This window comes from Eurytemora carolleeae, unplaced genomic scaffold (genome assembly GCF_000591075.1).
Source record: "Eurytemora carolleeae unplaced genomic scaffold, Eaff_2.0 scaffold1728, whole genome shotgun sequence".
NCBI classification, from domain to species: Eukaryota; Metazoa; Arthropoda; class Copepoda; order Calanoida; family Temoridae; genus Eurytemora; species Eurytemora carolleeae.
Window position 1 is genome coordinate 1 of NW_019397617.1, and position 22,258 is coordinate 22,258.

Here is a 22,258-nt window from a genome sequence, read left to right on the forward strand (position 1 = left end):
TAATGCTATCTACTTTATCTATGATTATTATTAATTCTTAACGATTTGTAAGTTGACCGTATCGGGCTATCCCGGTCAGTTCATTCACCTGTATATAGAAATAAATCAGTTGAGTACTACTCGTTGTTTTACACAGTTGTGCTTTGAGCCTTGAGTTTTGGCTAGAGAGATAGAGAGTCAGTTAGACTCGTATTAGAGTTAGAGTAAAGTAATCATCATCTAGATTTCTTACAATCATCCATTCTGTCCCCTTAGAGATTTCAAGAAGGTCAAATTAACAGAAGATTGCATGAACAGAAGTTTTAAGTAAACAGGCATAATCGTTACAGTATATCACAACTGTAAAATAATCCAATTGTCCCCCTAGAGATTTCATGAAGGTCAAATTAACAGTTTTCATGGAAAAGTAGCAAAAAAAAATAAAAGAACGACAAAACAACTTCAGAGACTAAAACTTTTATTCAGGATAATGCTTTGCCATATCAACTGATCACAGAGTCCCTTGCATGAATTCAAGGATCTGAGGTTTCTTCCTGGGTAGACATACTGGAAACCCACCAAAATAAAACCAAGAAATTATTTAAAAAAGTGTAGCTGTGGTCAAAAACCAAACTTTAGCCGACAAGGAGGATGGGTACGACTTAGCGAGATCTGAATAGATTTTAAATGCATTAGTTTTGAGTTCAGAACAATTGAATAGAAACCAAGTTATCAGATTGGCTTTTGGGATTTAAAGAAAAGAAAAACTTAAGAAAATGAGATAAAATGATAGAATAGACTAACAGGAGAACTGGAGATAAAGTAACAGCTAAAATCTTTAGTCTTTTCACTTTCTTTCGTCCTGCATGACTCAAACTTAATTTAACAACTCATCTAGATTATATAGTTCACAATATAAAAATTTATTTGAACCAAAACTGAAAAAAAAACTATTTTCACTTTTACGGCGTCAATGGTTAACCTCTCCAACACAATTTTGTCCTATACATCCCTGCAGGGTTTCTAATTAGTGGAATGAGATGTATTCCGAATTCGAGCAGTTTCAGTCGGAATTAAACCATGAACAATCAGGGCCGTACAAAACAGGATCTAGTTGGGATCATCATTTAGAGAGAGTTGGGATTATTTACAGAGACTTGGGATCATTTAGAGAGATTTGGGATTATTTACAGAGACTTAGGATCATTTAGAGAGATTTGGGATCTTTCAAAGAGAATAGGGATCATTTAGAGAGCGTAGGGATCATTTAGAGAGAGTATCGGGATCTTTTCTGGAGTGTTAATTTTAACGAGATTTTTGGGAAAGATCTTTTTAGAAATAAGGGGGGGATTGAAGTTTTTTATTAAAGAGGCATGTTTCTTTTAGAATAGCAGCAATCTTTAAAGTAGAACAGATGATATTATGAGATTTTGGGAGAGAACCTAAATCTTTTATTGGGAACAGGGGATCCATTACATAGAGTGGAGATTTTCTGGACAATAAAACCATCTTTTCTTCGTCGATCTTTTAAGAAGAGCAACGATCTTTTCATAAATAGAGCAGAAAACTTCATTTAAAGGATGAAAAATAAGGCTCACTGATTGTTATTTATTTATTTATCCTGAGAGCAGTGATCTTCATGACTTATAGAGATAAAAGAAAGAAAATGTTAAGGGAAAGAAAAAACTATATATATATATAGAGAGAGGATTATTAGGGATGCATCAAATTTGTGTGTAGATCTAGGTTCTTTGCAAAAAAGGATAAATTTAGATCAAGGTTTTTGTATAGATTTGCAAAAATGTATAAAGAAATGAGTTTTTGCCTCAAACTCAGATATTTTCTAATCCCTTTATCCTTGCAACCCAGTGTCTTAGATCTTAGATATTTCAAACTATGAAATCTGTTAGGTCAAATAACCTAAGTTCGAAATATCAAAGGTTTACACTGTAAGGTTACAATGATATCGGGATTAGAAAATTTGAGCTTGTGGCAAAGACTCAATTTTTTTAGATCTAGATTTAATAAAAAATTTGCAAAAAAGAGAAATTTAGATAAAGGTTCTTGTAAAAGTTTTCAAAAATGCAAAAAATCTATATTTTAAAAGATTTATTTACATTTTGCAAGTAGAATGTACCGAACGATACTTTGGAGTTTAGTGCATATATTCCTATTTAATACCTGTAAAGCAGATAAGGTCAGTTTTTTAACGCTTTTAAAAAAAAAATTGATTAAACATAAATAACAAATGTAAAACTTTATGTGTTTAGAAAAAACTGCTTTCCTTTGGGGGTAATGGAAATATAGGTAAAATATATTCTTTAAGCATTATTTTCGGTTACAATCAGATTGGCAATGAAAATGATTATTCTCATCCTACTCATTTTCTAATTTTGCAACATAATGTAGTAAAAACTTTGATATTCAATCTCTGAATTTAGCTAAATCTAAAAGTCAAAGTTTGAATTATCAACATTTTATACTATCAGGTTGTACAAATATGGGGATTAAAAAATAAGACTTGGAGGCGAGTAATCAGTTCCAGCTGATTTAACGGCGGTAAAATGCTGGATTTATTCAGTTTGATACAAATTTTATCCAGCTGATTTAATGGCTGATATGTTAAAAAGTTATTCTACATTGACCCAGCTCAAAAAACAGCTGATATGTTTAGCTGATTACACAGCTGTTATAGAAAGGTTCCTCTATTAATACGGCTGATTAAATGGCTGATATGTTTATTGGTTCTTCTACATTAACCCAGCTGTTTTAACTGATATATTTTAGTTCCCATACATTAACCCACCAGATTAAAAACTCTGATGTATTAAGGTTTATCTTCATTTACAAAGTTGATTATTGATCAGCTGATATATTTAGGTTCCTCTACCAGCTAATTGAAACTCTGATGTATTTAGGTTCATCTTTAGTTACAAAGCTGATTATTGAACAGCTGATATATTTAGGTTCATTTACCAAGCTGATTATTGAACAGCTTATGTATTTAAGTTCCTCTACGTTGACTTAACTGATTGAACCTCTGATGAGTTTAGGTTCATCTTCATTTACCAAGCTGATTATTAAACAGCTGATACATTTAGGTTCCTCTACGTTGACTCAGCTGATAGAAACTGATGAATATGATATAACTATTGTAACCAGAGGAAAATGGCATTGGGACTCCGAACAGAGGTAACAGATACAGCACTGCAAACTACGCAGAAGGAGAGGGTCAAATTTATGCGATATCACTTGTATGGCTTTGCGACCTTCTAGCTCTTCTTATAGTTTGATTTTACGTCTAAGTATGAGAAAAATAACAAATTTATCTGGTTACAAACTAGAATATATTTATCCGGTTACAAACTAGAATATATTTATCCGGTTACATACCAGAATATATTTATCCGGTTACATACTAGAATATATTTATCCGGTTACATACTAGAATATGTTTATCCGGTTACATACTAGAATATATTTATCCGGTTACATACTAGAATATATTTATCCAGTTACAAACTAGAATATACTTATCCGGTTATATCCTAGAATATATTTATCCGGTTATATACTAGAATATATTTATCCGGTTACATACTAGAATATATTTATCCGGTTACATACTAGAATATATTTATCCAGTTACAAACTAGAATATACTTATCCGGTTATATCCTAGAATATATTTATCCGGTTATATACTAGAATATATTTATCCGATTACAAACTAGAATATATTTATCCGGTTACAACTAGAATATACTTATCCGGTTATATCCTAGAATTTATTTATCCGATTACATACTAGAATATATTTATCCAGTTACAAACTAGAATATACTTATCCGGTTATATCCTAGAATATATTTATCCGATTACAAACTAGAATATATTTATCCGGTTATATCCTAGAATATATTTATCCGATTACAAACTAGAATATATTTATCCGGTTACAACTAGAATATACTTATCCGGTTATATCCTAGAATTTATTTATCCGGTTACATACTAGAATATATTTATCCAGTTACAAACTAGAATATACTTATCCGGTTACATACTTGAATATGTTTATCCGATTACAAACTAGAATATATTTATCCGGTTACATACTAGAATATATTTATCCGATTACAAACTAGAATATATTTATCCGGTTACAAACTAGAATATATTTATCCGGTTACATACTAAAATATATTTATCCGGTTACATACTAGAATATATTTATCTGGTTATATACTAGAATATATTTATCCGGTTACAAACTAGAATATATTTATTCGGTTATATCCTAGAATACATTTATCCAGTTACATACTAGAATATATTTATCTGGTTACAAACTAGAATATACTTATCCAGTTACAAGCTAGAATATATTTATCTGATTATATGCTAGAATATATTTATCCGGTTACATACTAGAATATATTTATCCGGTTACATACTAGAATATACTTATCCGGTTACAAGCTAGAATATATTTATCCGGTTATATGCTAGAATTTATTTATCCGGTTACATACTAGAATATATTTATCCAGTTACAAACTAGAATATACTTATCCGGTTATATCCTAGAATTGATTTATCCGATTACAAACTAGAATATATTTATCCGGTTATATCCTAGAATATGTTTATCCGGTTACATACTAGAAGATGTTTATCCGGCTATATCCTAGAATATATTTATCCGGTTCCAAACTAGAATATATTTATCCGGTTACAACTAGAATATACTTATCCGGTTATATCCTAGAATATATTTATCCGGTTACCTACTAGAATATATTTATCCGGTTACAAACTAGAATATACTTATCCGGTTACAAACTAGAATATATTTATCGGGTTACATGCTAGAATTGCAAACCTTTTTCGTTCTCCTCAAAAGCTCCTTCCATCTCACGTAAAATTGACTTTAGTTCAGCGTGAAAGGTACATAAATGATTTAAAATTATTTCTATTTTCTTCTTTTACTGTACACTGTACAATGTACATTATAAAAAACATGTTTTATTAAATAAACAGGAATCCCGAGATCAAGCAGGGATCAAGTATTTCATCCTCCATTTTAAATGTTGAATTCTATTTAAATATTTATTCGTTTATTCAAGAAGTTTGATTTAAAAGTTGTCAAGGTGGATATCGAGATCAAGCGTTGAATATTAACATATTTTACACAAAAGTGTTGGTCTCAGGAAACCCAATTGCAGAATAAATCTTAATATCTAATTATTTCAGAGTAAAACCGTTTGTGCACCAGCTTACTTGTGACAGAAACTTTGAACCAGAGTGCGCCTCAAACAAGGTTTTTTTTCATTATCTAAGAACAAATTACTATAAAAAGAGATTCATTAATAAAGGAAAATCATCAGAATTTACTTTTTTCATCCTTTTATCTTTATAAAATATTTTAGATATGCAGTTTTTTATTATTTTATTATTTCTAATATTTAGACTGCTGTTGACTGTGATATAAACGCCATTAGACAATGTCCTGAACTTCTAAGTTTTATCAGAAATACGGATCTATTCGATCTAGTCATAGACTTTAGCGCGTAAGTATAAACAATAAATTTTATTTAATAGTTTCGGACAGATACAACAGATTAAACAGATAGAACAAGTCAATTGGATTTAGTTTAATCAGCTTTTTTAGCATTAAAGTATTATTGAGCAAACTCCATTTATCGCTCCGAAAAGAGATTGCTATATTTATCTGTTTTGCTGCACATTTGATATTTCCTGATCCAAATTTCCCATTTTCTGTATTTTTTCTTTTTAAAAATTCTTAGTTTTCATAAAAACTAATTTCAGGTACCATCCGAAATGGATTCACGACAATATGGAGGTAATAATCATTTTATTTTAAATAAAATTGATTTTTTATTTTTATTTTTATTCTTATGTATGGCGAAATGTGTTCAGGAATTGAAAGGAAAAGTTGGTTTGTACATCTACATCAGTTCAGATTCAATATACGAGGTAACCTTGTAGTCATGATAAATATTAATCAGAGCATATAATTCTTTGGCAAGTCATAAAACGATGGGTTTAGCCGTTTTCACGTTTTATTCGACACAGACTAGCCAACAAATATACAGATAGAAGTTATATGTACAATTTAAAATATAAAACATGATTGGGTTGTTACGATCGAATCTCGGAATTTTTCTATTGCGAAAGTTTCGTGTAGTAGGGGTTATGTATTGATCTGCCAGGGGTTGTAATCTGGCAGCACATTCATCCGTCCACGCTTCATTTATTCTGAGAAAAGGGCTGACAAGATTCCAACTGCCTAAGGGCTTCTTATGCCTGAGAATAGTAGAGTGCATGAATGAGGCACGGGTGCCTTACAGATAGGAAACACTCATTGCTTATTTAAGCCCCGATTGGATATCTCCATGGGTACCTATAGCTGGCAACCTATAGACTCTCCCTGCTTGTCAATAAAATAAAAAAGTTAAAGCTGCCGAACTAATGATTTACGAAAATGAGTCTTTGTAGTTTTTTTTAGTTATCTTAGGAAAGGGGAAATCAAGCTTGATTGGTTGGATAAACAGTAGAATTGTTTCATCAGCTCTTTAGAAATTGGAAAATGGAAGATATAAAACTAAATATTACACTATCTACAGGTGTGTAAAGATAAACCAACAAGAAGGCCAAGTATAGAAACTGACGCAATCAGACCACTGGATGAAAATGAGGTAGTTTTATAATGTTCGAAAATTAAGTCTGAGGCCGGAAGTTCAACCACTTCTCTTCATCAGATCAGCTTGAACCAGAGACTCGGATCAATTTGATGTTGGTGGTACAAGAGAAATAGTTGCACTAGCCTTATTCAAAGGTTCCAAGATCAGAGGCCGAGTTTAAAGAATTTGAACCGTGGCTTAAATCCGCCAAAACCCGGTTTAAATTAAGCGCCGGCTTAAATCTTGAAACATTTCATGCAATTTTAAGTGGAACCAATCATATTCATATTCATTAAATTCGGCCTCAGGACTCAAAAAAAAATTGTTAATTACAAATTTCAAATAGGGGTTACTGATATTCACAAGCAAATTATGTCAGAAGTAAAAAATTACAAATTTAGTTGATTCAAACAAAATAATCATATTAAACTAATTTCATAGAGAAGTTTTTATTCAGTTTATAACCTCTTAGAGCAAACTCGATTGATACAAAGGAATCTCAGAATTCACTCATTTTTCTTTTTAAAAATCTTGAAACCGAAATTGTAAAAATGAAATTTTGATGTTTTTTCAGATAAACTTATTGAAGAAAAAAGACACTTACGGGCACTATAAACTAGCAGGGGAGGAGGCTTTAGGTAATGTTATTTTAATTAACCTTGTCCCCTTGTACCCTTGTCCCCATGTCCCCTTGTCCCCTTTTCCCCTTGTACGCTTGTACCCATGTTCCTAATACACCAACCCTACAAACCCTTATCCTCATCTCCAACTCTCCTCTACCTACCATCTAGACTTCTCACACGCAGCAAATGAGACTCGAGGACATTTCCCTGTTGGATCCTACAAAAAAATTACCATTGCGCGGGTCACTTGATTATCCTTCGTTGAATAGCAACCCTCCTTTTACAGGAAGGTAAAAATGTGTGGTTCATAGCAGGGAAGCTATTGCTCCCTCACTGGAGATAGAAACTAACTGTAAGTGCTAGAAGTGATGACCTAGAGTCAATGCAAGTAGACATAATGTTCAGTGCTGAGGCTGCAATCACAAAAAAGCAAAACAAAAAACGGAGAGGGGTACATGGGTGATCCTGCACTGTCTTATGATGGCGCAAAGACGGTTACTCATAAGCATTCTTTCAAAAGCAGCGCCATTAATGAACGAGCAAAGGGAGGCAAGAAAAAGAGAAACTGCGGACACGCAGATGGAGGAAGGAGAAAAAGAATTATTGATGAATATTTGAAATTATTAACTATGCCTCGTACCATTTTATTTTACAAAAATTATAAATAAATAAATTATAAAAAAAATTGTTAAAAAATGTGTGTACTGTGCAGTACACTATGGAAAGAAGGATGGTTTAAACTGGGTTACCCTGAGACTAGCTGACGTCATTGGTCCTAGAGATACTACTTATAGGTAAATACATAATAATACTCAGTACTGCTTGACATAAATTAAATTTTAATGTAAAAAAATTCAACTTTCCTGCACATATTTTCAAAATAATTTTGTTTTTAATTTTTGGTTAAATACTCGATACGCAATTGAATACGTAATACGTATACATAACAAACCCATAATAGTGCACAAAAATAGAGAAGGGTGGTGGGGATGGGGGGGGGGGTGTTGAACAGTTTTCTATTTTATAATTTAGCCTAGTAAACATATTCTATGATTTAAAATTTATCTATATAAATATATATATATAGATGGTGGATGTATCAACTGTGGATTAAATTCTTTCCTGAAATCAAGAAACCTATTTCTATCCCAGAGAAAATTAAAAATAAGGTAATTCTAGAAAGTTAAGAAATGGTAATTCTAGAAAACTAAAGAAAAGTATAGTTCTAGAAAATTTTAAAAAAAGTAATTCTAGAATTTGAAAGGAGTCCAGAAAATGTAAGGAAATTTCTAGAAATTGTAAAAGGAAATTAAAATATTTCTAGAAAATGCAATAGAAAAGATAGTTAAATTAAAGGAAATTTAAGTATTTATAAAAATGTAAGGAAAGACAGTGCTAGAAAATTAAAGGAAAGGTTGTTCTAGAACACTTGAAAAAAAGTAGATCTAGAATGTTATTTTAAATAGGGACTTTTTAGAGGTCAAGAAAAGCCGAAAATATGAAGAAAAAAGATAATAGCAAATTAAAAGTTCAACAAAACAAAGGAGTCCAATCTCTTAATAATAATATTTAAGGTTGAGTCCCTTACATATGTAGAAGATGTTGGTAGAGTTATTGGTCAGCTCATGAAACTTGGTCCTGATTCATGGAACCAGGTAGAGTTATTGGTCAGCTCATGAACCTTGGTCCTGACTCATGGAACCAGGTAGAGTTATTGTTCAGCTCATGAAACTTGGTCCTGATTCATGGAACCAGGTAGAGTTATTGTTCAGCTCATGAAACTTGGTCCTGACTCATGGAACCAGGTAGAGTTATTAGTCAGCTTATGAAACTTGGTCCTGACTTATGGAACCAGGTTCACAATCATAAGTTAACTTTTTATTTATAAAAAAGGTTTTACCGTTGATTTTCAAGATTTATTTGTTAAAAAGAAAACATTTTTGGGGGGAAAAATAATAGTTTTACTGTAATTTAAACGATTATTTTATGTCACATTTCTTTCTAAGTTTATTGTCAATGATTCGAATAATAACATTTTTTCTTTTTGTTCAAGGTTTATAATATTGCGCTGGATGATGAATTCTCTCTCTCTAATATTCTTCTGAGGATTAGGGACGGACTAGGGGTAACTGAGGTAACAAAACAAACACTGAAACCAGGGGCGTGTTCAGGGATCTGTCCAGGGGAGGGCTTAGATTTTTTCTTTCTTTCTAAGGGGGGGGGCTCGGTGCCCCCCCTGAAAACTACAGATTTAACTGACCCAGGGGGGGGGGGCTAAGCCCCCAACATATCAATTAAGGAACGATAATTTATAGCTTTGACGTTTCTAGAAAGTGACGGGCTGATTTTTACGGCACTGGCGAGCAAGAAAATATACCAGATGTTCCAAATACTATTGACACTTTTTAATTGCAGTTCCAGAGTGACAGCAAATAACATTAACTAATCCCTTATTATTAAGGTATTAAGTGAGGTTACTAAAGATGAGAAAGCATACCAAGGATATCCATCTGTACTGGCAGGTTCTATGGATATATCTAAGGTAGGAATATCCATCTGTACTGGCAGGTTCTATGGATATATCAAGAATATCCATCTGTACTGGCAGGGTCTATGGATATATCTAAGGTAAGGATATCCATCTGTACTGGCAGGTTCTATGGATATATCTAAGGTAGGAATATCCATCTGTACTGGCAGGTTCTATGGATATATCCAAGGTTGTAATGCAAGGAAAGTTAATTGCAGTTGCGTATACTCTGCGTACATATTGAAACCAGTTGATTCTGGGCGGAATAGATGCATCAGTGTTCGTTTAGTATCCGAGGAGGTTAAAAGCATTGAATTTTGATAATTCACATAATAGTTTCCTATGAATATTTCATTGATTGTTTATGTGAAAGATGGATCCCATGTCAGGCTTCGACATCCGTCTTGTATTTACAATATTACCGCCAAGTGACAGTACACTGCAGTACAAAAGATGCGGACACCTCTGAAATAACTTTCCTTGCATTAAATCCTTGGATATATCTAAGGTAAGGATGTCCATCTGTACTGGCAGGTTCTATGGATATATCTAAGGTAAGAATATCCATCTGTACTGGCAGGGTCTATGGATATATCTAAGGTATGGATATTTATCTGTACTGGTTCTATGGATATATCTATCTATTCTAAGGTACCTAAAGAAAGTTTTAAAAATTTGTTATTTTAACATTTGTCTTTTTTGCATTTTTTGTTCCGCTTGACACTAAACGGTATTTTCCAGATCGGTAGGAAAATTCAAACTTCAGATCGTGATATTAAACAAGTTTCAGGTAGTCAATAAATTCTTTGTGAATAACACTGTCTACTGTTCATTTTAGGCTAGAAAAGAACTTGGATTTGAACCTACCCCAGTCGACGAAGCTGTGGCAAAAACAATTGAATTTTATAACCAAGCGTTTATAAAGGTAAATATTCAAACAAGAGGGCATTGCAGTGTACAACGCACTACATAATAGTGTTGCACTCTCATATTTAAAGGCTGCATTTGTTGCATGAGACGTGCTGGGTCGACACTACACTGGGTAGACCAGACTGGACTGTACGAGTGAATGCAAACACAGTCCATATTGTACCGGCTCGTTTCATGAAACTTTTAGAGTAGGGGGGGGGGGGTTAAGCAATAACCTGGTATGTTTTGAAATAATGTGAGTCCTCCAGTAGATCTGTTTTAATTGTTTGGTCTTTTTTACATTATTAAATATCAATTGTTGGTTATATAATTGATTTGTGAAATGAATATGTCATTCGATAATGGATTTTAAACATTATAACGAGAATGGCTAAACGCTTAGCTGATTGAATGATTGATTTATTCATAAACCTTATTTTTATTGAATGGATTGATTCGTTGATTAATTGAATTATTCATTTTAATATTTATTTATCAAATGGATTGATTTCATAAATTATTTTCTTCAGTTTCCTAAGGAACGAGATTTGGTTCTGTCAGATTTGATGACTTCAGTTATATCTAAGGCAAGAAAACTATTTATCATTCAACACAAAATAATTCATCCATTCATTCAACACAATATAATTCATCTATTCATTCAACACAATATAATTCATCTATTCATTCAACACAATATAATTCATCAATTCATTCAACATAATATAATTCATCCATTCATTCTACACAGTATAATTAATCAATTCATTCAACTCAATCTAGTTCATCCATTCATTAAAAACATGAATATAATGCATCTATTCATTCACACAATATAATTTATCTATTAATTCTACACAATATAATTAATCAATTCATTAAACTCAATCTAGTTCATCCATTCATTAAAAACAATTTAATTCATCTGTTCATTCCACACAATATAATTTATCCGTAACAAGGGAAGGAATGGAAAATATACCGATTTCTTTCGTTTATTTAAATAATCTGTAAAATATCAATGTTAGTTTTTAATAAAAATCTGATAAAAATATGTGTTTTCCAAGGATAAAAGGGACGCAGTGTATGGTGCGATAGATCGGGAGTTATCTAAACTTGGTGAAATAGATCCTAGGTAAATATTCAATACTAGAAATTCAAGGCGCTTCGCGCCCTTCTTTCTAGTCTTAGAGGGCGCTTCGCGACCATCTCCTAAATTAATTGTGAACATGTTCTCTTTGTGTACATCGTAAAACAAAACAAAAATAATTCGTGGATTTTCACAAAAAATTTCGCGGATTTTCAAAATTTTAAAAAATTTAATGACGATCGAATTTTGATGGAGACAAATATTTGAAATTTTGATGATTCATAAACCTTCCCTGGAGTCCCTAGATGTCCCACAAAAAATTTGGGCCAAATCGGTTCAGCCGTTTTGACGTTTATTGGATACAAACAGACAGACAGACAAACAAACAAACAAACAGACAAGCCAAATTTATATATAGATTAAGGGACTGTTTACTGTTTTTTCTAAACGTGATAATATAATATTTGCAAACTTTAGAAGAATTTTTATTTTTATACAATGGTCCTCATTATAAAATTAAATAAAAAGACGGCCTGAAAATCAATATAAACTGTTAAATCAAATATTGTTTTAAACAATTAGTTAGTCCTGCAAGAAATCAGAAACATAATTCACGTTTACCATTTTTATGAAACTATTTCATCACAGATCTTTAGTCTAAAATTCGTCTTCACATTCTATTCTGTCACTTGAAATACGATGTGAAAATGTGAAATATTTTGGCCTGATTAGTTTTCCATAAATATCTAATTAACGATAAATTATCTTTATTAAACCACCCTAGGTATAGAAAGGCTAGGATGGGTGAATTGGCCGAACTACCAACCTTCTCAAAACAAGAATTATAACAAATTATATTTTGTAAAACAAATAAAAATTTACTAGTTCTTTGGTCTATTTCTAAATTGTCTAATTTACAAAATATTATTAGAGATATCCTTAATTTACCAAACCAAACCAAACCTTTTTTAGTTTTTGTATCCCTAGATATGAAAATAGAAATATGTTCAAAAAGCACATTTCAGCTTCTCTCACGGTCAGCTTTATAGTGCTAGAAATTTTATAACGTTTGTAAATTATCCTAAAGCCATGATAAAACAAATTCACCATTTTGATCAGCATATATCTTAATGGGTTTTTGAATAAGAGGCAAAAATAAAAATTATTTTTCCTATGTTTAGCCTGAAAAGGCCATAATATTAACAATTATGGGTCGATTTTGTAGAAAATAGTAAAAACCCAGCAGGAGCATTTACTTAACGAATTACCAAATCTGTTTATCATGATTGTATGATAATTTATAGATGTTTTGAAAACTTTATCTTTAATTCTTACCATGGGAGAAACGTTAATGGGCTTTTTGAATATATATATATATAAAGCTAAATAACCTAGAAACCAAGCCAGATTTTGCTATTGTATTTCTTTTTTTGGATGTACACATTAGATTTAGTTCTCAATGTGAATTAATCAATATTTGGTCAAGGAAAAACATAAAATGGTCAGATTTTTTGAACAATTTGATAAATCTAAAAGACCTAATATTTGAGTACTGTTCTGCATGCTGTAAAAACCTCATTTTTTGACATTCCAGATAGTGTTTTTTAATAGAGTAAGAAGCTAATAATAAAATTTGAACAATTTTTCAACTCCTGAAGATAATTAACATTTTTTCAATAAATCCTGTAAACTATTTTATTGCTGAAAATCCTAAATTAATTCGTCTAACAGCAGGGTCTCTCTTTTTTTACAAACAGATTATTTATATATATCTATATATTACATTCACCACCTGTAATAGATATCTATCTATCTATCTATCTGCCAACAACCTAAAAAACATTTAAGGAGAATTAAAAAAATATGCCCTTCTTCAGTGCATGAGGTTTACTTTCAGGGGCGTATTGTCCTAGGGGTGGGGCAGAACTTTTTTGACATTCCAGTTGGGGCTCATGATAACGCCCCTGTATATTTCCAGGTAGAATCATTAAATCAGACCTCCGCGAAATATAATTATTGCAAATTGTAGATTAAAAAGTTTTGTGTGTGCCTTGACTTCTGCGACCCTATACTCACATTTCTTTCTTTCACTCTTTAACTTTTTACAAACCATACATTGGTAGATTTATCAAACAGGGTGCTCCTCTAGAACATGGTCCATGCAAATCAGAATCAAATTTTTTACTAATATACACATATAGATGTAAATCTAGTTTCAAAATGTAATTGCAGAAATATTAAATTCTTGATTCAAGTTAACATTAAGATTTGAGTTAATTTGTTATCAAGGAACAGGGTACCCGGTCGATTTTAAATAAAAGTTTCTATATTTTTCAGTAAACCCCGTTTAAACTATCTGTATCTCTAAATTTAAAGATCATACAAGATACACTGCGCAAAAACTAAAATGGCATTGTTAGACTGACGCTGCAAAACCATGCGAAAATTTGTGCAATTACCAGCGACAATTAGGGTCTATAGGTTGGTAAGAAAAAAAACATACGAAACCCTTGAAATTGAAATATATCTGTTCTAGGGAACTAACTGAAATATTCTAAAAGAACGATATAATAGCCCCAAACACACCCTACCCAATTCTGCAAATGTTGTGCTAAAAGTGAACATATCCTACCCGAGCGGAGTATCTTAAAAAAAAACGTTTTTTTCATCAACATTTTAGATTAGGTTATAATCAGTAGCTTAACACTTATATCTCTGCAACCATATTATGGTGTTAAACTTTAACAATTTGATCTAGAAAAATTCTTTATTTGGAATGTTTACGGCATAGGACGTTAGGAATAGGATGCAAAGATAAAGAGATTAGAAAATTAGAATTAGTTTCAAGGGTTCATCCATTCAGTACCGGTCCAAATAAATAGTATAAACGTACATTTGTAAACAGGTAAAACATAGTTAGATAGGTAATTGTTAAAGAGTCCATATAACAATACCTACCGACAAAGGTGTAAAGTTAATTAAGAAATTTAATTCAATTGATTCAATTCATTCAGTTTATGGAGTTTCTAATTCCCAGTAGCAAGCAATATGCTTCCTCTGCACGCTGCGGCTGAGATTTGGAAAGCTTGAACTTGAGTAAACCTCGGTCTTTTTACGACCAAGTGAAGCTCAAACCAAGACTCGAGTCTTTGCTGGACTTGGGTGTAGTAAAAGATCGTAAATTTTGTAAATACTATTATATTTTTACATTAAAAATCTCGGGAATTATCTGTAGTGTTGAAATGGGCTTGATTTATAAAATAAACACACGACGGAAATAATATACATGTTTAAAGTTTAAGTTTTTACAATTTACTCCGAGCCAATCAGCTAATTAGGCTTTCTCTTTCCTTTTATTGGTCAAATCAGAACCAATTAGAATCATTCGGTCTATTTGTTGACCCAAGGGAAGACCCGGGTGTAAGAAAGGTTAAAGTCTATGAAAGACCGTAATTTATTTTTAAAATCTGAGCTCTGAATACAGAGCTAGAATATTGATGGTTTCAGAATACCGACCAAATAATTGCAAATAAACTAGAAAATGCATTTATTGTTAAAACTTATTATTTATTATTAGATAAATAAGCAGTTGTGTCTTTATCTGAGTATCCTAGATTGATATAATAAATCAGACTCTGTCAGTTCTTTGTTCTGTAAACACGAGTCATAGATAGACCGACAGATAGATAAATAGATATAGATAGATAGACAGATAAATAGATAGACAGATAAACAGATAGACAGATAGACAGACAAACAAAGAGACAAATAGACAAATAGACAAATAGAGAAACAGACAAATAGACAAATAGACAAATAGACAAATAGTAGGTATATGTGGTAAATATATATGTTGAGTAGGTATATATGGTAAATATATATGTTGGTAGGTATATGTGGTAAATATATATGTTGAGTAGGTATATGTGGTAAATGTATAAATGTTGAGAAGGTATATGTGGTAAATGTAAAAATGTTGAGTAGGTATATATGGTAAATATATAAATGTTTAGTAGGTATACATGGTAAATATATATGTTGAGTAGGTATATGTGGTAAATGTATAAATGTTGAGTAGGTATATGTGGTAAATATATATGTTGAGTAGGTATATGTGGTAAATGTAAAAATGTTGAGTAGGTATATATGGTAAATATATAAATGTTGAGTAGGTATACATGGTAAATATATATGTTGTGTAGGTATATGTGGTAAATATATATGTTGAGTAGGTATATATGGTAAATATATAAATGTTGAGTAGGTATATGTGGTAAATATATATGTTGAGTAAGTATATGTGGTTTGAGTAGGTATATTTACCGTAAATGTTAAAGTGCCGACCTAAACCAAAATCAATTTGTCATGATCTGATAGTTTTACATTTGAATGGTTTTACGAAATTTTTATATAATCAACGAAGAAAGATTTTCCACACTTTTGCGTAAAAATTGTAAAAATTTAAAGTATCAATAAATTCCTAAAAATCATATTTTCACTGCATGTGTGCTTCTTCTTAGGAAATTTCAGTCTCAAGAATTCTCATATCATTGCATTGTTTTTATCCAATTTAATACATCGTAATGTTGTTTATTTATTTCCCCTTTTCCTTGTTTTCCTGAAGAGTACATTCACTTTAATCCTTTATATTTTTTATCACGGCTAAACTGATTTTTCATTTTTGTCAGATTGGTGTTTTGAATTATAAGATGCTCTTCTCAGGCGCGCAATTAGACATTTTGTTAAGGGGGGGGGGCAAGAGGGAAATTGTTTTCGCCCCCCCCCCCAAACATTTCTAGAAAAATGAGTATTATACTCAAACAATATAAAAACTAACCTTACCGACAGGAAATTCAGTGATTCAGATGTGTTATCCGATATGAAATAAAAAAGAAATCTATTCTGGTTAATGTAAATCACAATAATAATTAATTTACAATTTACATATATACATGTTCATTATTCATCCGACCATGAATCAAATTTGCACATTGTACTCACACTGACAAGAAATGCCTTTCATTAAAAAATCATATTTTTGCATGAAAACTATTTTTTTAATATGACACATCACACAATATTTGTGGTGAACATGTCGGATTAATTTGATAGTTGTACTACAGAATATCCATTGAACTATCTGTACACTTGTTTACAGAGCTAGTGATCGTATTTCTAGCGGGATTTTATGGAATCAATTTTATTTAAATTTTTTTTTCTTCATACAAAGAGAATGTTAGCTGCAAACATTTGACAGTTTTTAATTAATTTAATGAATTTTAACACAATTAGAAATCTAAAAAATAATTCAAAATGTTCTCATAGCGTAATTTTTTCTGATTCAGAATTTTATCTAGAGCAAAGGCCTCCTCCCCCCCCCCTCGCCCTGTATAGTTGTGACTTCGGGAAAACAAACAAACAAACCAGCAGAGATTACTACTTTATATATATAAAAATACATAGATTAGAGGTTCCGTGATTTCCCACTTCTCCCGAGGTTTAGTGATTTCGCAAAGATGTATCAACTATTGTTCTGATGTTCTTTAACTTTTTCAGTAAATGTATTTATCATGCTCGTATCAAGGGGGCTGAACCAGNGGGGCACTGGTGGGGCACAATATCTGAAACATAAAATATAGAAGGAAAAAATGGAAAGAAGGAAACGGAAAGTAAAATCAAAGTGGAAAAGAGGGAAGAATTTTTACCAACAGTATGTGTTACAGTGTGTTACAGGCCTTTTTTCTTTAAACTAAAAAACTTATCTGCAGTAAATTATTTGTCAATTATTATTTGTATGTGAACGTTTTAGGTTTGAAACTATTTCTAACATTTTGAGAATAGAGAAACTTATCTTTTCCCTTCTTTTAATAAGTTAATGGCCTTTATCAACTATCTTAAGCCTAAAGTAACACTATAGAGATAAATTGAAAGTAAAGATAGAATTTCTTAGAACTCATACTCCAGCTTGCAGGTGTAGTTTTATAAAACTCGAATTTGGAAAACTGAATATTCTCATGCTTCATCTTAAGTTTTTACATGAATTTGCATCCTTTTGGAGGCTATTTTTTCTAGTCCTAAAAAAGAATTTCGGCTATTCATGCAAGTAAACAATTTCTGTATATACATTCATTTATTTATGGTTTAACTCTAATCAAAACATAATATCTACTTTGAACAGAGTTTTAGGTTGTTTAAAATTATTATACAAATAAAAATATCTTCTCAATAGACATGTTTTTGAATAGACAAAATATCTGCTTAAAATAAAGCATAGTGTGTATAAGTTAAAAGTCTGTTTTATTCTTGATTCATACATCTTACCATTTTCTGATCTTTTAGGGTCAAAAATTTAATTTTAATTTGTGCTTTCTTTTTCTAAATTTCTAGATACGTGTTTGATATTTACTCTTATTATTCTAAATTTTATATTTTAAATACTCGGAAAAATACTGCGGTTTCATTCTAACATGCTTCAATAAAAATTAACGAAGAATAATTTTCAGCATTCTACGCTGAAATTGTGAAATTCTAAGCTAAAATTGTGAAATTCTACGCTGAAATTGTGAAATACTACGCTAAAATTGTGAAATTCTACGCTGAAATTGTGAAATTCTACGCTGAAATTGTGAAGAAATTGTGAAATTCTACGCTGAAATTGTGAAATTCTACGCTGAAATTGTGAAATTCTACACTAAAATTGTGAAATTCTAAGCTGAAATTGTAAAAATTTTACGCTGAAATTGTGGAATTCTACGCTGAAATTGAGGACGAAAAAGAGGATTTCTTGAGAACAATGAACTTAAACAACTTTTTTATTTAAATTAAACTGTAATCTTAATAGATATAACAAAATTCAATATTTCATGCTTGCTCTAAAATGAGGCAAGATTTAAAAAATGTTTACAACCATATGGAGTCAGCAGAAAATGGAAAAAAATTACGAGGATCATTATCAAGAAGTGGTTCGAATGGAAAAGTAAGAATGCGGCTCGGATGCAGGAACTGTTTACCTTGCCTTCCTCCCCTCCCTTGTCATTACTTTAGTATAAGTGTATGACCAGTGAATTTATTTTTGCTCTTTTTTCCGTGCATCACCTCTATACCCTGCAGCCCCCATGCAACCAGCAGAATCAGGGTGAGCCTCACTGAGGGGGTTGAGGGGTAGGGATTAAAATTGAGAATTTAAATTTAGAAAAAAAATATTTTAAGCCAAACTTTATAAAATTTTTCATCAATCTATTGTTTTTATTGATATATTTTTTAGAAACCTCCTTTTTCCCGCATCTCAAGAGAGTATATATATAAGTTTATCCAATACACAAATATCATTGTTGTTTTCTCTGAAAATATACAATCATGGAATTTATCAAAACTAGTTTTGTTTGGTTTGGTTTGGTTCTAGCTTTGACTCTAATAGTGTCCGCTGCACCAGAATCAGGTAATAAAAAAACTACAGGGACTGGTGACGAGGAGAGGAAGGCCAGCCACAACAATTTCTCGTCCGAGCCACATTCTCCTCATTTTCTCGTCCGAGCCACCTCGAAATTCTCGTCCTTCGCTTATTATGTGTTTTTAAGTTTCTAAATCTTGAAGATAAAGCTATCTTATAAAATCAGGCCACGTTAGGGCATAACATATGGATAGACTAAAATATTGCAATGATTAAATCATGTTGAAATCTTCAAAACCATGAGAATGATGTCAAACTTTATTTAGGTGAAACTTGAATCTCTTCTGCCTCCATAATGGCTAACCTTCGTGATACAAAATAAATAGCAAAATATTTGGCATACCTCTGCCTATAATTTTTCCCATGGAATCACCCGAAAAAATGCTATGGTTTCCGCTAAAATTAACGAAAAAAAATCCAAGTTCTATAAACTTGGAATTATTTGCGGCATTCTATACCTAGATTATCTAAAAAAACGAGTAAAAAAGGTGAATATTTTCAAAAACTTAAATTCTATTGAAAGTATTTCTTTCTATTTACAAAAATTTAATATTTCGTTAATGCTCTAACGTGACTGGATTCTTAAAAAATTGTTTTATCTTAGAGAATTGAACACTTCAAAAAGATAATATTCGAAGGACGAGGATTTCGAGGTGGCTCGGACGAGAAAATGAGGGGAATGTGGCTCGGACTAGAAATTGCTGTGGCCTTCCACTAGAAGAAGCCATTTTTGCTTTTCCAACTTAAAATAGATTGAATAATTTGCCGTGGATTTATCTGTTATGAACAAGCAAGAAAACTATCGATATATAGAGCAAATAAGGGTCTATTGTCACTCAACATAAGGCATCTTTTGCTTTCACAAAAGTTTACCATTTATCTATTCTGAGTTGGTTTAATCAAACTTGTTTTTCAATAGAACACAAAACATTTATCTATTTCAATTATTCTCCAATTTTAAAAATGTAAAATATCAGTTCCAATGAAATTAAAAAAAATTAACCCATCATGAGTGAAATCACCTCAGTAAATTAATGACAGATTTGTATTGTAAGCAATCAAATTTCCTTCTCTCCATGATTTATATTTTTTTTTGTAAATTTACCTTCCTATCGAATAAAGAAACCAATTTTTTTCTGATTACAAAGATTTAATAATATGGTTAAAAACAGACTTCAGGATATATTTTTTAATAATTTTGATGGGTGAGTGAAAAATATTTCTAAATGTGTAATTTGATGATTTAACCAATTTAATGAGATTTCGAAAAATGACATAGTGGGTTGAAACTTCAGATCTTCAGGTTGTTGAATTTTTGAACCTTTTTGTTAATACAACTACTATATCTCCGACTATAGGGCTGCTGGAACGTGGTGCTCCCTGTAACTCCAATACCGACTGCGAGGAGGGGAAGAGCTGCTTTAACTACAACGGGTCGGGGAAGTGTGCCACATACAAGTAAGAACAATTTTTATTCAATTTCGATAGAAGTGTTTTTGCGCATTTTTAGGATCTTTGGAATTTGTTCCGAGGCAAATAAGTGACTTTTTATCCTTGCAACACCAAGAGTTTCTTGAACTTTCCGCACATTTAAGGAAACTTGTCGATAAGGAAACTAGTAGATAAGGAGACTAGTAGATAATGAAACTAGTAGATAAGGAAACTAGTAGATAATGAAACTAGTAGATAAGGAAACTAGTAAATAATGAAACTAGTAGATAAGGAAACTGGTAGATAAGGCAACTAGTAGATAAGTAAACCAGTAGATAAGGAAACTAGTAGATAATGAAACTAGTATATAAGGAAACTAGTAAATAAGGAAACTAGTAGATAATGAAACTAGTAGATAAGGAAACTAATAGATAAGGAAACTAGTAGATAATGAAACTAGTAGATAANAATCTTCTGTTTCAGGAGGCCCCAACCTGTGGACCATATCTCAGAGAAAACTGAAAATCTTCTGTTTCAGGAGGCCCCAACCTGTGGACCATATCTCAGAGAAAACTGAAAATCTTCTGTTGGTTTTTGAGAACCAAACCAATCAAATAAACCTAGTTTATTAGTTTGTCAACAATTGTAGTTTATAAAGTTTTCTTTTTGAAAAAATAAAGATTCTGCATTTGTAGTTCTTCTTGTCATTCTTTGTATAACATTCATAATTTTTATTACTGTTAGTCATGTACAAATAGAAATAAAGAAAAATACAAATATAAGAAAAATACAAATAAAGAAAAATGCAAATATAAGAAAAATACAAATATAAGAATAATACAAAAAAAAGAAAAATACAAATATAAGAATAATACAAATACAAGAAAAATACAAATATAAGAAAAAAATACAAATATAAGAATAATACAAATACAAGAAAAGTACAAATATAAGAAAAATAAAAATATAAGAAAAATACAAATATAAGAATAATACAAATATTAGAAAAATACAAATAAAAGAAAAATACAAATATAAGAATAATATAAATACAAGAGAACAGCAAATATTAGAAAAATGCAATTATAAGAATACAAATATAAGAATACAAATATAAGAATAATACAATTTCAAGAAAAATACAAATAAAAGAAAAATACAAATATAAGTATAATACAAATACAGTTGAGAACAGCAAATATAAGAAAAATACAAATATAAGAATAATACATATACAAGAATAATACAAATATAAGAAAAATACAAATATAAGTATAATACAAATACAATTGAGAACAGCAAGTATAAGAAAAATACAAATATAAGAATAATACATAAACAAGAATAATACAAATATAAGAGCAATTGTGGCAGTCCCAGAACTTAAGGTATCTCTTGATGAGATTGAGTGGATCTCCTATTCCTGACTGGATCATCTAGCTGCTCTAGATATGTAAAGAGCTGTCTACAAAGAGCAACGTCTCCAATCCCAGGATGGTATAGCATCTGGTATCCTGGATTATCTCATTCATATCTAGA

The 22,258-nt window shown here is 31.1% G+C and overlaps 1 protein-coding gene across 2 annotated transcripts; it reads left to right on the forward strand.

The window, feature by feature from the left end:
- The first annotated feature begins 2,074 nt into the window (after positions 1-2,074).
- On the forward strand, positions 2,075-12,726 carry LOC111715202 (uncharacterized). Of its 2 annotated transcripts, XM_023490490.1 has the most exons (18): positions 2,075-2,176; positions 2,250-2,286; positions 3,081-3,171; positions 5,236-5,302; positions 5,452-5,552; positions 5,812-5,845; positions 5,923-5,979; positions 6,630-6,701; positions 7,261-7,324; positions 8,022-8,103; positions 8,397-8,478; positions 8,884-8,964; positions 9,363-9,443; positions 9,771-9,851; positions 10,678-10,764; positions 11,279-11,335; positions 11,816-11,883; positions 12,623-12,726. In XM_023490490.1, the coding sequence occupies exons 1-18, from the start codon at positions 2,111-2,113 to the stop codon at positions 12,684-12,686; spliced, it is 1,272 nt and encodes a 423-aa protein (XP_023346258.1). In that variant the 5' UTR covers positions 2,075-2,110; the 3' UTR covers positions 12,687-12,726. The 2 variants fall into 2 exon arrangements, with proteins under 2 accessions (XP_023346258.1, XP_023346259.1); XM_023490491.1 differs by lacking the exons at positions 10,678-10,764; positions 11,279-11,335.
- Positions 12,727-22,258: the final 9,532 nt, after the last annotated feature.

Coding starts and splice junctions, on each gene's coding strand:
- LOC111715202 (XM_023490490.1), top strand. CDS start 2,111: ATGTACCGAACGATACTTTGGAGTTTAGTGCATATATTCCTATTTAAT. Junction 5,303..5,451: donor CAGAGTGCGCCTCAAACAAG/GTTTTTTTTCAT, acceptor TCTAATATTTAG/ACTGCTGTTGACTGTGATAT. Junction 9,852..10,677: donor GTTCTATGGATATATCTAAG/GTAGGAATATCC, acceptor TGTTCATTTTAG/GCTAGAAAAGAACTTGGATT.